Source organism: Calliphora vicina, chromosome 3, assembly GCF_958450345.1.
Source record: "Calliphora vicina chromosome 3, idCalVici1.1, whole genome shotgun sequence".
Classification (NCBI taxonomy): domain Eukaryota; kingdom Metazoa; phylum Arthropoda; class Insecta; order Diptera; family Calliphoridae; genus Calliphora; species Calliphora vicina.
Window position 1 is genome coordinate 30,002,937 of NC_088782.1, and position 18,255 is coordinate 30,021,191.

Here is an 18,255-nt window from a genome sequence, read left to right on the forward strand (position 1 = left end):
ACCATTTACAAATATGAGTGTGTTGCGTTGTGCCATTATTAATCTCGGACACAAGTAAGTAAGTAATTGTGGAAATATGTATCTACAAACAACTTACATCTCTAATAGTGTCACAACTTTCTTGGATAAAATTTATTAACTCATCGGCGTCCATGGGTATATCACGTAGAATAATCTTGGAAACATCAACAATAACCAAGTCATTATAGCTGTGCATACAAAAAGTAAAAAAAAAGAAAAACAGGGGAAAATGTTGTACAAACTGCGTATAAAACTACAAGATTATTACGGCTAAAGCATGTTGGCCATGCTCAAGAAACACATGTAACTGTCATCACTTATATAAAAAAAAATACATAAAGAAACTACTGCTACAAAAATAAAATATTTACTTGGAATTGAGATGAAGAACACGAAGTAAAACTACTTACAGTTGATGCCACAGCAAATTTAAAGCTTGTATAACGGGATGTGTAGTCATTAGTACTTGATCCAAATGATTTCGTGCTAATTGTACATAAACTTTCCAAGGTACTGGTGCTCGTATGGTCATTATGGGAAATTCAGGCGGTTCAAACTCCAATTGCAAACGTTTACGTTCCAATGGTGATCTTAAGTAGATATAAAATGGGAGAAAAAAATATAATATAAAAATTAAGGAAAATATTGAAACTATAATCACATGATAAGAAGGTGTTTTAATCTTAACATTCTGTATGCTTATTAGGATGGCACTTATTTTGCAATTTTTAGATTTTTTAATGTCCCATAGTCTAAATTTCAAAAGGTTTAAATTGCTATCTGTCATCTGAAAACCGAATGCTGAAAATTTAAGCAAAATGGGATAACGTTTAGAGGATGCACATTGTATTTGACGTTTCGAGTATTTGGTCAAATAGCAATATTTCAAAAAATATATATATGTATATATTGGTTCCTATTGTTCTTATAAGGAGCATAGAGCTTCAACGAAAGTTGTGTGCCAAGTGTGAGCCGGGCGTCCGATTATTCTGCATTCAGAAATGACATAGACTGAAATCTTCAGGTCTATATAATTGCGGGTGATATCATTAGGTGGGCGGCGTAATGCATGGCCTAACCAGCCCATATTTCGTTTTAGTATTTCAACTTTTACTGGTATCTGATGTGTGCGGGTCCAGAGTTGGGTATTCGAAATAGTGTTGGGCCAAAAGACTAGCAGTATTCCTCTGAGACATCTGTTGTTATAAACTTGCAAAGTGTTGAGATCTACCGTAGCTGTGTTCCATGTTTCGCCTACATATAATAGCACAGACTTAACTAAAGAATTGAAAATTCTGATTTCTGAGTTAATGGAGACTTTCATACTGTCCATATCAGAACTGGTTCACGTCTTGAAGTGTGATATTTTCAATGAAGAACGGTATGCTGCATGAAGAGTTTATTCTCATTACCTTTGTTTTTTGTATATTTATTCTAAGGCCAGCCTTTGAAGCTTCTATTTCGACCTTTTTCAAATTTTCTTCCATATGGGCAATTCCACGAGAATCATTCCACTTTAAAACCATCCAAAGATTGTTTTTATTTAAATACGACGGATTATAAAGGACAAATATATCATTTAGTGTAAGAAATTAAAAGAAAACATAACGCCTCTCACGATTCGAATATTTTCGCATATTTCTACATGTACATCAAAATGAGTTCCGTTTTATGTCACGTACGATATACTTTTATTTCGCTCAATATTTTGGACAACAATATTTCGAAAGAACTTTTTATTATCTTAAAATATAGTACCTTCTGAATGGAGCATAAAGATCAAATTATTTTTCAGATACTCTTATTTTGGCAAAATCTATTCCACTCTATAGGCGAACAAAGGTCACGTACGGTGATATGGAATTGCCCATATCTGAGTGATCGGAAAGACTGCCATTTAAACCCCAAGTGATCCCTCTCTTGTTCACGTCTTTTGTGGGTGCCCCGATAGACTACACGATAGTGCGCTGGACTATCAATCCAAGGGTTGCGGGTTCGATTCCTGCCATAGACTCTGGGTGTTTCTGCAGATAAGCAAAACGCTTCGCAGTTTGTGTTTGTTTTAAAAAAAAAATAAAAACAAGTAAGAAAGTATGGTCGGTCAAGCCCGACCATATAATACCCTAAACTAAGTAAAAGAGCAAAACCATTTTTCTTTTAAAATTTCAATAATTTATATTTTTGAGTGATTTTCGGAAGTGGACCTTATATGGGAGCTATGACCAATTATGGACCGATCGTAACAAAATTTGGTGACATGAATTTTGTGTATATGAAACTTATTTGGAGCGGAATTTGTGGAGATACATATATAAATTAAACATTTATGACCGATAAAGTCCAATTTCGGGAGGACATTTTTATGGGGGCTAGGTGAAATAATGGACCGATTTCAGCCAGTTTCAATAGGCTTGGTCCTTGAAAAATAATATGTACCAAATTTCATCGAAATATCTTCAAAATTGCGACCTGTACTCTGCGCACAAGGTTTACATGGACAGCCAGCCAGCCGACTAGACGGACGGACGGACATCGTTTAATCGACTCAGAAAGTGATTTTAAGTCGATTAAGGTGGGTGTTGGACTAATATTTTTGGGCGTTACAAACATCTGCACAAACGCATTATACCCTCCCTACTATGGTGGTGTAGGGTATAAAAAAGAGTGATATTTCGAATGGAGAACGGTATGCTGCATGAAGAGTTGATTCTCATTACCTTTGTTTTTTGTATATTTATTCTAAGGTCAGCCGTTGAAGCTTCTATTGCGACCTTTTTCAACCATATCTAACCCCCTTCTGTTACACATTGTATTCCTCATTACGATATCCATAACTACTTTGAAGAGTAAAGGTGATAAGACGCAACCGTGCCTTACACCTGCTCTAACGTTCACAGTATCACTTACAATGTTGTCGTGTTGTATTCGATAGTTTGCATTTCTATATAGCTCCTGGATGATATTGATTTCCTAGGTACACCTTTACAGGCAAAAGCATTCCAATTGGCAGAGTGGGAAAGTATGTCGATAGCCTTTTAAAAATCGATAAATACAAGGTTGAGAGGCGATCTATATTTAAAAGATTGTTTGATAATAATTCGAAGGCTATTTATATGATTTATGTGAGATTTTTGTGCTCTAAATCCAGCCTGTTCGTACATGAATTCTTGATCGATGGCGTAAGATAATTGATTGTGGACGATGTTGGCAATGACTTTGTTGATCATTCAGAGAAGTGTTGTGCCTCTCCAGTTTTTATATTCGGTGATATCATCTTTTTTCGATATGTTGATAATCATACCTTCTTTTAAATCTTCGCAGAGTTCATTGTGATTCCATAAGTTTTGCACAATCAAGATGGCGCTCGTATTTTGATCATCTTTCAAAAGTTCATGGTTAATGTTATCAGATCCTTGGGCCTTGTGCTGCTTATTGCAAAGAATTGCGTTTGTATTGCAGCAGTTGCGAGAGCGGTTGTTGGTATGTCGTCTCGTTCAGTGTGTTGCAGAAGAACAATGGTTCTGTAGAACAATTATCCACTGACAGTATACCAGAGTAATGCGTTGCGGGTTTTCAAAGGTTTATATGATAAGGATTTTCTGTTTGAAAGCTTCCTTCCTGGTGATTTTGTACATGTCACGACTTCTGTTAGTTTCGGGTGCTGCTTGTCTGTCTGCCCATCGACGGTTGTCTGTCCGAGCACTAAGTTTAACTGCTTCGTCTATTAAATTATAATTGTATTGGATTCGGGTCCTTGCAGTGTTTATTAGTGCTTTTATATTCATTCTGTTGATGATGAGATTTCATAACAAATAATTGTTAAACAAAAATTCCACTAATGTTTTCTTATGAAACAATTTTATCAAATTTGGGAACAAAACCACAAATTTCCGCCAATTTTTTTTAAATTTCGTTTTAAAATTTTTAAATGAAATGAAATACAAGAACTGTTTTAATTGGATTTTTTGTTCAACATTGAATAAGCTTCAAATAACTGCTAAATTTTTTGGCGAAAAACTATTTTTGACCTTGGGAGCACCAAAAATCGCAAAAGTGCAAATTAAGAACCACCCTAGTGCACATGTACTACTATTTGTTGCTCCAAGCAACCACATTTACTTCATCTTGCTTCCCCTCCTATTCCAGGCAACTTATTAAACTGATGTGTTTACTGCCATCAACTTTTTTACCTCATACTATTTTTCCTTTCCTTCCTTAGTTTACTTTACTTTAACGCTTCGTTTTATTTTACGCAGATATAAATAGATTTTTCTTTTAATGTCTTAAGTTTTAAGTAGTCTGCAACAGTTAAGGGCAAACTTGGTTACAAGTCCTTTAGGCGATTTATTGTTGTTCCATGTATGGATGAATGTATGTGTGTATCTATTATTTTTAAATGTGAGTGAATAAATCCCAGGTAACAAAATATTGTAGTAAGTATTTGGTAAAACTATACCTGGAGCTTTTATAACAAGAAACTGATTTCCTTGTTTGTAAAATAATACTCGTTAATAGATACGGTCATAGCTGTGGGCAAAATGATGTAGTTTTCCAAAAAACTTAATATGTACATTAAAAATTTGTTTAACAAAATCAAAAAAAATTATATTACGTTGGTAATATATTATTTGAGGTGTATGAAATGTTATATGAATATATTTAGGCAGGCCTCTTAATTATTTAGCACATTTACCTTAAACAATATTTTGCAAATGGTTTTGTATTATCGGATAAGGTTACGAGAATATTGTAAATTGCTTCAATTTACAATATTTTGACATTTGCTTCGAAAATGTCAAATTTTGCGCCAACAAAGCGTAATATAAGGTAAGTTTGGCTTTACTTCTTTAATTAAAAAATAAAATTGCCGATGAAGCACACCGATTGCTCACCAAAGCTTATAGTTTCAATGGGCAAGAGATGATTTGTACGATTCAGAAGTGGTGATTTTGACACGGAAGATAAAGATCGCCCAGGACAGCCAAAAAATTTTGAATACTAAGAATTGAGGGCATTACTCCATGAAGAATGTTGTAAAACTCAACAAGAGCTAGCAAAATCATTGGGAGTTATTTAAGCAACAATTTCAAAATGTTTTCGAGCAACAGGATTAATCCAAAAACAAGGAAATTGGGTACCATACCAATTGCAGCCGATAGACCTTGAATGATGATTTTGAATGTCCTAAATTATGCTTGAACTCTATAAAATAGAATAATTTTTGCACCGAATCATTACTTGCGATGCAAAATTAATCCATTACATAACCCGAAGCATAAGAGATCTTACATGAAGCCCGACCAACCAGCCGAAGAGACACCAAAGCCACATATCCATTGCACAAAGATAATGCCCTGTATTTGGTGGGAGAAAAGGGGTCTTTTCTATTTTGAGCTACTGAAATCTGATTTGTTTGTTTGTTTCCATCATGACAGCGCTCGGCCACATTATACAATACATGTTTAAAACTATTTACATTGAAGTGATTGGGACGTTTTGACTCACCAGCCTAATAGTCCAGACATTGACCCTTCCGACTACTATTTATTTCGGTCGATGCATAACATTCTCTCTGGGATACGCTTCACCTTAGAACACAGTATCGGAAATTATCTTGATTCGATCTAGGTCTCAAAAAAATTAACATTTATGTTGCCAGAAAGATCGGAAAATATCATAACTAACAATGGCCAATACTTTGAATAAATTTATATTGTACAAATGTTTTATAAAAGCTAAAAATTTAAAAAAAGAAGATTGGCATCATCGTTAAGTTACCGAAAAGTGGCGACCTGAAAGATTGCAACAACTGGGGATGAATTAATCTCCTAAACACCATATACAAGATACTAGCAGTCATAATGCAGGGAAGTCTTCAAGATAAAATGGAGAACATCTACGTGATGAACAGGCAGATTTCCGGCAACACAGGAGCTATGTACACCAACAGAAGCTGCGTAGATCATGGAGACTCTAACGTCATCTTGATAATTAGGATTATGCGGATGATATTCTTCTACTCTCTTACAAGATCTCCAACATTAGCTCGCAATGTTGGACTTGATATAAATGTCAAGAAAACCAAAGCTATGATAATCAACAATATTAGCACTGACAACATCATGCTACAAGGCCAGCCTGTTGAATACGTAGAAAAGACACTATGCTGAAACAGACGTAATTAACAGGCTTAATCAAGCGAGAGCGACATTAGGAAGACTAAAACGAGTGTGGAGAAACTCACTCCAGACGAAACAAGCTTAGAATATTCAACACATGTGTAAAGTCTACTCTGGTGTACGGAAGTAAAACTTGGTTAGTATCGAACACCATCACGATAAAACTACAGGTATTCATCAAAAGGTGCCTCAGAATCATATGCAGAATATTCTGGCCTAACAACATCAGCAATACGTATCTCTGGAATTTTGCCAACGAGGAACCCATACTAACACAAATAAAACGTAGGAAATACTTTCAGAAAGAATCCTAACTGTATAACAAGGATGGCGCTAGATTTGAACGCTCAAGGTTCAAGAAGCCGTGGACGGCCAAAGAATACATGGAGACGCACGTTACTCCAAGGACAGTGCAGTCTTACATGGGAAGACGCGAAAACAACTGCAGCAAATCGTGTAAGAAGGATATGCTCTCAAGAGGGGCAATGGAAAACAAGTAAGAAAGTATGGTCGGTCAAGCCCGACCATATAATACCCTACACTAAGTAAAAGAGCAAAAAAAAAATTTTCTTTTAAAATTTCAATAATTTATATTTTTGAGTGATTTTCGGGGGCTATGACCAATTATGGACCGATCACCATGAAATTAGGTCGTGTGATTTATGTGTATATTAAAGTTAAATATGTTGAATTTTGTGTGTTTACCAACATTTTTAAGCGATTTATGCACGTTAAAGTGATTTTCGGAAGCGGGTCTATATGGGAGCTATGACTAATTATAGACCGATCGTAACAAAATTTGGTGACATGAATTTTGTGTATATAGAACTTATTTGGAGCGGAATTTGTGGAGATACATATATAAATTAAACATTTATGGCCGATAAAGTCCAATTTCGGGAGGACATTTGTATGGGGGCTAGGTGAAATAATGGACCGATTTCAGCCAGTTTCAATAGGCTTGGTCCTTGAGCCGAAAAAATAATATATATCGAATTTCATCGAAATATCTTCAAAATTGCGACCTGTACTCTGCGCACAAGGTTTACATGGACAGCCAGCCGACCAGACGGACGGACGGTCATCGCTTAATCGACTCAGAAAGTGATTCTAAGTCGATCGGTATACTTTAAGGTGGGTGTTAGACTAATATTTTTGGGCGTTACAAACATCTGCACAAACGCATAATACCCTCCCCACTATGGTGGTGTAGGGTATAACAAAGAGACGCAATTGGGAGCCCTGATATACTAGATGATATTCTCTTGGACTATCAGTCTGATGGTTTCGTCTTTGATTCCCAATAAATACTATGGATGTTATGCAGAAAAGAGTCTTCTCAGTTTGTGTTTGTTTAAAAGCATACTTTGTTAATTGATTTTCATGCAGACAATGCATTTTTTGGAATTCATGGAGAAATAGTACAGCAGTCTTATTTATTTATTTCATCTACAGATAACTCTTACAGATTACTTAAATTTAATTAATTAATTGTACAACATAAATAAGTTTAATTTAAATCTATTCAAGCTGACATTAAAATTTAATATAGGAGAAATACTATTACACAATTTCAGGCATCTTGTAATAGGCTCATTTAAAGCATAATTTGCCCTATGCAAAGTGTCCTTAAAAATGCGGTTTCTCCTCATATCTCTTGGCGGATTAAATAATGTAAAATGTTCACAAATTTCGGTACATAATATTTGACCAGATAAAACTTTATAAACAAACATGACACAACAACAAGATCTGCGATCATCCAATGTTTGAAGACCAAACAATTTCCTCTTAGATACATAAGAAGGATCAGTAGGCCAACATAATAATGTAAAAGCAAAATTTACAATTTTTTGTTTGGATCCGTTCAATACGGTTAGATAAAATGAACTCCAAATAATTGAGCAATATTCCAATAAACTACGAACAAGAGAAATACACAAGGATTTAAGAGTAAAAGGATCCTTAAACTCCCTTGAAAATATTCTTAAAAAACCTAACATACAATATGCTCTAGAAGTTATGTAATCAATATGATTCACAAATGACATTTTAACATCAAAAATAACTCCCAAGTCTTTAATTCGACGTCACGTTTGACATCAATCTTATTTATTATGTATGTAATTGAACATAATAGGGTTTAAACTACGCGTATAAGAAATTATACAACATTTTGAGTCATTAATTTTAAAAAAAATTTTAAAACACCATTCTGATAAGCGATTTAAATCTGATTGCAGTTTACTACAATCATTAACATTAGTTACATTTGCAAATAATTTCATAAAATATCTAAATTTGTACTGCATTCTTTAGTGAGCTTTTTTATTACAGTTGACTGGACTCACAAAAAAAAGAATTTCCGAGTTTTACCCGGAACTTTTGAATTTTTTTTCGTTACAAACCAACTCCTGAAAATTTCGAATCGAATAAAAAAAAATTAGCCAAATCGCTCCAGCCGTTCTCATGTGAAGACATTACATACATGGACCATTTCATTTTTATATATATAGATAATAAAGGTCCAAGATGTGTTCCTATTTTGTTTACATGCTGCTTCCAATACAGATTTTCAAAAGATTTAGCTTCCACAAATGGTGAAAAAATTCTGTAAATAAAGGCCAAAAACTGCCTTCTGGTTCCGAGAACCACTAAGCGAACAAAGAGCGGAAAATTTAGCAATGTTAGTCATTGTAGATATAGTTCCCGGGCAGCACTAATATATAGTGAATAATTGTGCAGTTTATCCAGTGTTTGCATTGATCAGGAATACAACACTATACCATTCTAATTGAATTCAAAATATAATTTTCAGAGAGATTAAATTTATGATTGACCGATTTATTAAAATCGGTAAACCATTTCCCACTTCAATTAAATATTATTGCCCTACTTGTTGCCCAAGGCGTGCCAAAAGTGCGGCGGTCTCGTCCAAGATTGTTTAAAGTTTTTTTGTTTGTTTCTGCAACACATTAATTTTTGCAATAGGGTTTTTTTTCATTTATACATACACATATTTTCTTTTCGTTTTATTTTATGAAAAACTTACCTGAGTAAATATCGTAGAAATGCACGTTTCACATAATAACGAAAATCTTCTTGGAGATCTATAAGACATGAGATAATTAACACGGCTACATCGGTGGGTATTTGTCGTTCACTTGTGAAAAGATAATCCATTAACATAACTTCAGGATGCAATTTTGGCCACAATTTCTAAAGTATTTTCATGAAAGAATTAAAATATGAAAGAAAAATATGGAGTTGGAAAGTAAGGATTTGAAATATAAAATAATAATATTTTATAAATTTAAAAATAAATTATATTTTTAAAGTATTTTTTTAAAGCTTTGAAATCAGTAAGAATTTGAGCGAAACAATTTAGAGAATGTTCGTCAAAAACACATACACAAAATTCGTTTTATGCTACATTACAATCACAGAGAAACAACAAGAGCGGAAACTAGAAAAAAACACAAACCAAAATTTTACTTAAAATAATTACACATACATGTGTTTTTGTTTCACATTATTTATTTACTAATACTTAGGTTTTTGACAACTGAGTTAGGTCTTTTACAGCAGAGTTTCCGCTCTATGTATATTTATCTATGATTACAGCTTACTGATTTAAATGCTGAAATTTTCTTGTTCAGAGTTTTATAAAACTTTGAATAAATCAATATTTTAAAATTTTCTTCAGCAATTAACTCAAATTTAATTTCTCTGCCAATTAACTCAAATCTCCCACAATTCATAACAAATCAAAAATTGAATTTGTTTTTCTTAATTTATCTTTTTTAATTCTTTGTGTATTAAACTCAATAATAATCTTCTTTAAAAAAAAATTAAACTTTTCTTATGTTTTTGTTTTCTCCCATCAATAACTTTTATTTAGCTGGCAGTATTTTTCCAAACTCCATATTGTATTAATCCTGCTGATGTTTTCATTTTATTTTGTTCATTAATTTCATTGTTCATGCTGCGAGTGATTGTGAAAAAGTGTGAGTTCTTTCGTACTTACTTACCTCTTCTTGGCAAACAAACTTATAAGCATCCTGCAGAAATTGAAGTTTTCTACTGATATTCGGTAAAACTTTCTTAATCAACTTGGATGGAAAAGTCTCCAAACTTAATACGGAAAGCTGTAAAAAGAAAATATTGTTACAAAGAAAATTTGTTGCAGAAAAACAAACAAACAAACAAGTTAGAAAGCAATGAAAGTGGATGACTATAAAGCAGATAAATACTGATATAAAAATGGTAAATAAAAGTAAAAGTGAATGTGTTTTTGATTTGTTTTTTTTTGTGTTTTTCGGAAACATAAAATATTTTTGTTTTGTGCAAAAAAAAATGAGAAAATCAAGAAAATATTTATCTAATTCCAACAGATTAGATAAACTAATTAATTACTTTATGGGTAATATTAATAAATGTTCATCAAATTTACTACAAAACGTGACATTTAGTAAATTTTTCCAATTCCAAAGTAAATTGGTTTGGAATAATTTGACATTTGATATAAATTTTAAATATATGAAGTTTAACCTTTAATAGTGTTATATTTGGCTGGGCTGAATCTTGTATACCACCATCAATATGAAGTTTTGACCTCCTATGAAGCCTTGAATCAGTTATGGTAACAAATATTATTACAACTAAATAATAAAACAATACAATTTTTCTCTGATGTAGGGGTTATATGGAGTTGGTAGAAAGATTTAGGTTCATATAAAGCTTGTTTATATCCAATTTCATCACGATATTAATTATTATAAGACAACTAGCTGACCCGACAGACTGTGATTTGTGAATTTGTGAGACGCGGTTTGAAATGGGTAAAACTAGTAAAAACGAAAAAAAAAACGTCATAGAATAAAATATATATAGAAGCGCTACTGAGAGACAAAGAACCTAAGTTTGCTGTCAAAAACCTTGCAACAACAGAATATATGTAAAGCAATGTACATATTTTGAATTTTTATATAAGTAATAGACTTTTGGTCTGATATATAAGTGATCATAGATCGAGTTTCTTTTCTTGATTAAACGCTTATTGGCCAAGTTATTAGCGAATTTAGATATTTTGAGTTTTTATGTAAAAAATCGATTTTTGGTCAGAAATATGACTGATCACAGATCGAGCTCTTTTTCTTGATTAAACGCTTATTGGCCAAGTTATAAGCGAATTTAGATATTTTGAGTTTTTATGTAAAAAATCGATTTTTGGTCAGAAATATGAATGATCACAGATCGAGCTCTTTTTCTCGATTAAACACTTATTGCCCAAGTTATTAGCGAATATAGATATTTTGAGTTTTTATGTAAAAAATTGATTTTTGTTAAGAAATATGAGTGATCACAGATCGAGCTCTTTTTCTCGATTAAACGCTTATTGACCAAGTTATTAGCAAATTTAGATATTTTGAGTTTTTATATAAAAAATCGAATTTTGGTCAGAAATATGATTGATCACAGATCGAGCTTCCTTTGCTTGATTAAACACTTATTGGCCAAGTTATTAGCGAATTTAGATATTTTGAGTTCTTATATAAAAATCGATTTTTGGTCAGAAATATGAGTGATTACAGATCGAGCTCTTTTTCTTGATTCAACGCTTAGTGGCCAAGTTATTAGCGAATTTAGAGATTTTGAGTTTTTATATCAAAAATCGATTTTCACAGATCGAGCTCCTTTTCTTAATTAAACGCTTATTGGCCAAGTTATTAGCTAATTTAGATATTTTGAGTTTTTATGTAAAAAATCGATTTTTGGTCAGAAATATGACTGATCACAGATCGAGCTCTTTTTCTCGATTAAACACTTATTGGCCAAGTTATTAGCGAATTTAGATATTTAGCAAATTTAGATATTTTGAGTTTTTATGTAAAAAATCGATTTGTGTTAAGAAATATGAGTGATCACAGATCGAGCTCTTTTTCTCGATTAAACACTTATTGGCCAAGTTATAGCGAATTTAGATATTTTGAGTTTTTATGTAAAAAATCGATTTTTGTTAAGAAATAAAGTGATCACAGATCGAGCTCCTTTTCTTGATTAAACGCTTATTGACCAAGTTATTAGCGAATTTAGATATTTTGAGTTTTTATATAAAAAATTGATTTTTCGTCAGAAATATGAGTGATCACAGATCGAGCTTTTACTTGATTAAACACTTATTGGCCAACTTATTAGCGATTTTAGATATTTTGAGTTTTTATGTAAAAAATCGATTTTTGTTAAGAAATATGAGAGATCACAGTTCGAGCTCTTTTTCTTGATTAAACGCTTATTGGCCAAGTTATTAGCGAATTTAGTTATTTTGAGGTTTTATATAAAAAATTGATTTTTGGTCAGAAATATGAGTGACCACAGATCGAGCTCCAATTCTTGATTAAACGCTTATTGGCCACGTTATTAGCGAATTTATTTATTGTTAGTTTTTATACCAAAAAATATGAGTGATCACAGATCGAGCTCCTTTTCTTGATTAAACGCTTATTGGCCACTTTGTTAGCAAATTTAAATATTTTTAAATATCTATTATTAGATATCCACATTATCTATATTAATGACATAGAATCCAGATATAGATAAAAAATAAGTCGAATTTAAATAGCAACCGAACCGGGATATATTGATGTATGAATCATGTCTGTAATTTATTCGGGAGCTACGGAAAGTTGATTTCAACATACAGACGGACATGGCTATATCGACTCCGCTATCTATAATGATTCAGAATATATATAATGTGTGGGGTCACTTTCTGAGTCGATTAAACTATATCCGTCCGCCTAGCTCTCCTTGTGTGCAAAGTACAGGTCGCAATTTTGAAGATATTTGCAGCCACATATAATTCAACAGAAATAAGTTTCACATAGAAATAAATCATACGGCCTAATTTCATGGCGATATAAGGCCCACTTCCGAAAATGACTTAATATTATATATTTAAACATATACAAGAACTGTTTTTATTTAGATTTTTTTAAAAATTTACTAGCTCTACAAAATGTAGCTAACCAGAGAGACTTTGACATTCTCTATTCTAAGATGGTGGTCTCAAATTACATTTTTCTAAAATCAATGACCTTCTCTACGATTTCTTCGTAAATCAAGTTGATCGATAGTTTTGAAAATACAGGTTTTATTACCACTTCAATTATTACAAAATTTGCTTTGACATTCCAAGCAACAATTGTAGGAAAAGTCACTGTCAAACGCTTAAATTTTTTATCCATACGATTTTAAAGCACTCTTGAGAACTTAAGAATATATTTCAAGTGTTACTTATAAATTTAAATAATTTCCCTGTTTTTATTTCTTATATAAATAACCCCTACCACTTTATATATGAAATACAAGCTAAAAAATAGTTTTAATTTAAAATTTAAATTGACTTCCTTGTAGCAATAAAAAAATATAAATAAATACACAAACCACTAAAATTATTTACCTAGTTCTTTAATAACGTAATTAAAAACAAATTTAATTTATTTTATTGATTAATTTCTATATAAAAATGTATTTTGCCTTTAAGCAAAATACACACTCCAAAAAAATTAATTATACAAAAAAAAAAACAACTTTGTACCAGAAATATGCAAACAAGTGAAATTAAAAAGAAACCTGTAACAAGCTTGTCTAAAAATAACTTAAGAGATTTAGGAGGAGCAGTGAATTAATAACAATAAAAAACAAGTGAGAAAGGATAGTTGGTCAAGTCCGACCATATAAATTGCTACACTGCGAAAATGAGCCAAAACATTTTTTTTTATAAATTTTAAATATTTATTTTTGTAAGTTATTTTCGGAAGTTGGCCTTATATGGGACCTATACTTTGCGCACAAAGTTTACGTAGACAATCAGACGGACGGACATTGTTTAATTGACTTAGAAAGCGATCGGTATACTTTAAGGTGAATGTTACACTAATATTTATGGGCGTTACAAAAATCAGCACAAACTCATAACACCCTCCCTCCCCACTATAGTGGTGTAGGTTATAAATAGTACAGAAAAATATTACTTTGAGTGCATTAAAGGTATTACGAATGTTAGACAAGATATTTTATTTGTTTCGCAATACACAACCCCTTACATTAAATGAAACCCTCTTAAAAACTTAAAATAAATTATATTTTTTTAACTTTACTTGCTAACGAATAAACATCAATATTGTTTACTGTAAACATAAATTTTTTTAATAAACACATTTTTTTATATGCCACCAAAAAAAATTGACATAAAATTTTATGATTTGCAAAGTATCAAATAAGAGAAATTTATAAACACTCTGTGGCGGACGGACGGACCACTTTATGGTGGCCATGACTAATTTATTTAATAACACTTGTAACGCAAAAAATAAATAAATATTTTAACAAGCATAATAACGCTGTTTTGCTACTTGACTTGGGTTAAAACGACTTTAGGAAACCCCTATTAATTATTCGATTTTAATTTAATTCGAATTATATGTAATTTTGAAGGGTACATTCTGACATTTATTCGCACTTAGTTATTGAACATTAGGGCAGGTCTATTTGTAGGGACGCAAAGTGACAATTAAAATCGTATTCTAGGGATCAAATTAAGAAACTTTGCCTCTAAAATGAATTCTGATGTTCCGTATTTTGACCCAAAGATCAAATTTTCAACATTTTTACCCACCTTACTCCAGTTCTTTGATAACATTGGATCCAAATATTTCCTGATTTTCCTTATTTTTCCTTTATTGTACTAACAACAAATGCGTGTGTCAAATAGAAAAAGAATATAATGACTGAGTTTAAAGTTAAATAGATTTGAATTTAAACAAGTATTCGGCTGTGCCGAATCTTATATACCCTTCACCAAATTATACTTCAAAATTTAAAATATTTTTAAGTAAACAGAATTGAATTTTTTTTCAGTTGTTTTTTTAATTTTTTGGAAAAAAAAATTTTTCGATTGTTATTTTGAATTTTTTTTTTTTTAAATTAATTTTTTTTTTTTAAATTTAAAATTTTTTTTTTGTTTTTTCAATTTTTTTTTTGTGAAAAAAAAATAGGGTTAAAAATTTTTTTTCCGATTTTGACCCATTGTAGGTCCAACTTACTATGGTCTTATATACGTCGTTGCAAATGTCTTTGAAATATCTATCATTAGATATCCATATTGTCTATATTAATGACTTAGTAATCCAGATATAGGACAAAAATAGGTCAAAAATCGAGGTTGTCTTGATTTTTTCCTCATATCTCAGCCATTTGTGGACCGATTTTGCTGATTTTAAATAGCAAAATTCTCGAAAGCATGTCTGACAGAATTATTGAAAATTTGGATCCCGAAAATATCTGGGGTCTTCAGAAAATTGATTTCAACAGACAGACAGACGGACATGGCTTAATCGACTCCGCTATCTATAAGGATCCAGAATATATATACTTTATAGGGTCGGAAATGAAAAATGTAGAAATTACAAACGGAATTACAAAAGGCGATTTTTCGCTGATTTTTTGGGAAAAAGGTACTTTTTTTCTTTTTATGTTATCTTAAAAATTTTCTAAGAAGATGTATAAGGAAATAATACTTTTTAAAAACATGAATTTACATCAAATATTTTAAATGAAAACAAATTTGAAAATTTTTGATACCGAGGGGACCAGGTCCATCCAAAATTAAAATTTAGGTCGAAAATTCTCAAATCGTATAATCGATATCAAAATATAGTAACCGATTTTAGATTGACCAATATCCTCTTAATTATTTTGTAAAGGGTTTTGATAACACCGACTCTCCGATATTATAGCCAAAAAACTAAAAAATCACATTTTTGGTATTTTTCAAAACTATTTTGGGAATTGCGGGACACCTGATAATAAATTTAAAACATTTTGTTTGTATTTTTCGATTTTAAATAAAAATTTAATAAAAAAATATTGATAAAAAAAAATTTTATTTCAATTTGAAAAATTTGTATCTATGCAAAAAATCAATAAAAAGCATTTATTGTCATATTTTTTAAAAAAATTTTCGATGAATTTTTTAATTGCCAAATTTATAGACATATATTTCTTGAAAAATAGACAAAATCCCCTATCCATTGATATATAACATTCTACCTTAAGTTTTTACGTGGCAAATTACTTAATTAGGGAAAACTTAACAAATCGCAGAGAATTTATATATGACTGCTATTTACATTCATACAAATGTTTTTAGGTAGGCCAATATAAATTCTATGAATTGTGTTAGGTAAATCGACCCGCCTCACAGAGGAATTTTGGTATCAAAAAGTCAATTTTTCAACCACTCAATTTCAAAAATCAAGTGATGCAGTTTTGTAGAGAAATGTTTAAAGATGAAATGTACACATATAGTTTTAAGATACATTTTATTTTATTTTTAAAAATTTTAAGTAAAGTCCATGCAAGGGTGCTAAAATTTACTTATATTTGCACGCAATTCAATGGTTTATATATGTATAATTTTCCCAATAATACCATTTACCTTTAACATATTTGAAAAATATAACATTTCTCCATGGGATACTATAAACCGTTAAGAAGATATGCCCAAATCTATAAGTCTCTAAAAATAATTTTATTTTTGATTTTCCATTGAAAAAAAAAATGTAGCCCCACTTTCCCCTTAGCTGTTTCTTTAATAAAATGAAATTTGGGAGTGTCTTGTTTCGATTAAAAGAAAAAATAGTTTTCGGAAGTTTTCGGAACAGGATGAAAACTTAAAATTTTTTGTCGAATAATAAACGAAATATCAAAAAATTCTTATCTATGTATGGGTTTCGTGGGCGGTGGGAGTGACCGATTTTATTGAAACTCGGTCTTCTTTTGTTTCAAAAAATATATGTACCAAATTTCTAAGCTTTTACTTGGATAGGAAAAATTTTTGGAAAAAATCTATTTGGATTGTATGGGCAGTGGGCGTTGGGATTGTTTGATTTTGATCAAATTTAATTTTTTTCTTAATTTAGTCCATATAATTCTCGGTGCCAAATTTCAATGCTCTACGACCATTCCTTATAATTTTTACACAAAAATGTATTGCATTTGATTGCATTGGTATGCGGTGGGCATGGCCGATTTTATTGAAACTCGGCATATGTTCCTCTTTTGTTTCAGAAAATATATGTACCAAATTTCTAGACTTTTACTTGGATAGGAAAAATTTTACGCGAAAAAATTCATTTGGACTGTGTGGGCAGTGGGCGTTGGGCGTGGTCGATTTTGATAAAATTTTATTTTTTTCTTAGTTTGGTCCATATAATTCTCTGTGCCAAATTTCAGCGCTCTACGACCACTTCTTATAATTTTTCCCAAAAAATGTATGAAGCCATTCTTCGTGCGCCCTATTGAACATTTTTGGCTTCTGAATTTTGATTTTGACACGGCCAGCCAAAAAAGTTTGAAGACCAAGACTAGAAGACACTACTCCATAAACTCAACAAGACCTTTCAAAATCATTGGGAGCTACTCCAGCAGCAATTTTAAAACATTTGCGAGCAACAGGATTTATTCAAAAGCACAAAAATTTTAGCGTTCAAATATCATTTCGATCATGCAAAATCGAAAGAATATAATTTTTGCACCCAATCATAACTAGCAATGAAAATGGCTCCATTACGATAAGCCGAAGCGTAAGAGGTCGTACTTGAAGCCCCATTCACCAGCAACCATGGGGCTAAGTTAATGCTCTGTATTTGGTGATCAGAAAAAAGTCCTGTCTATTATGAGCTGATTAAATCTGGCCAGACCATCACTGATTCATTTGAAACGATCATTTGCCGAAAAACAACGCGAAAAACATGACAACGCTCGGCCACATGTAGCAATACATGTTAAAACGTATTTAGAATGAAGTGGTTGGGAAATTTTACCTCACCCGCTTTATAGTCCATATAGCAGGACGCAGACTCTGGGATACGTTTCACTTTGCAACTGAGTATCCGATATTGGCTTGATTCGTTCTTGGCCTCAAGAGATGAGCAGTTCCTTTAGCTCGAAACCATATGTTGCCATAAAGAGCTAACAATGGCCAATACTG

At 31.7% G+C, this 18,255-nt stretch overlaps 1 protein-coding gene across 1 annotated transcript in view; it reads right to left on the bottom strand.

The window, feature by feature from the left end:
• Dnah3 (dynein heavy chain 3, axonemal) overlaps positions 1-18,255 on the bottom strand; it is a 219,818-nt gene that overhangs the window by 176,224 nt on the left and 25,339 nt on the right. Inside the window, exons 9-12 of the mRNA XM_065504697.1 lie at positions 10,232-10,348; positions 9,253-9,419; positions 432-611; positions 98-209 (exon numbers count right to left, since the gene is read on the bottom strand). Coding sequence (XP_065360769.1) covers positions 98-209; positions 432-611; positions 9,253-9,419; positions 10,232-10,348 — 576 coding nt within the window. The remainder of the gene's footprint in view (positions 1-97; positions 210-431; positions 612-9,252; positions 9,420-10,231; positions 10,349-18,255) is intronic.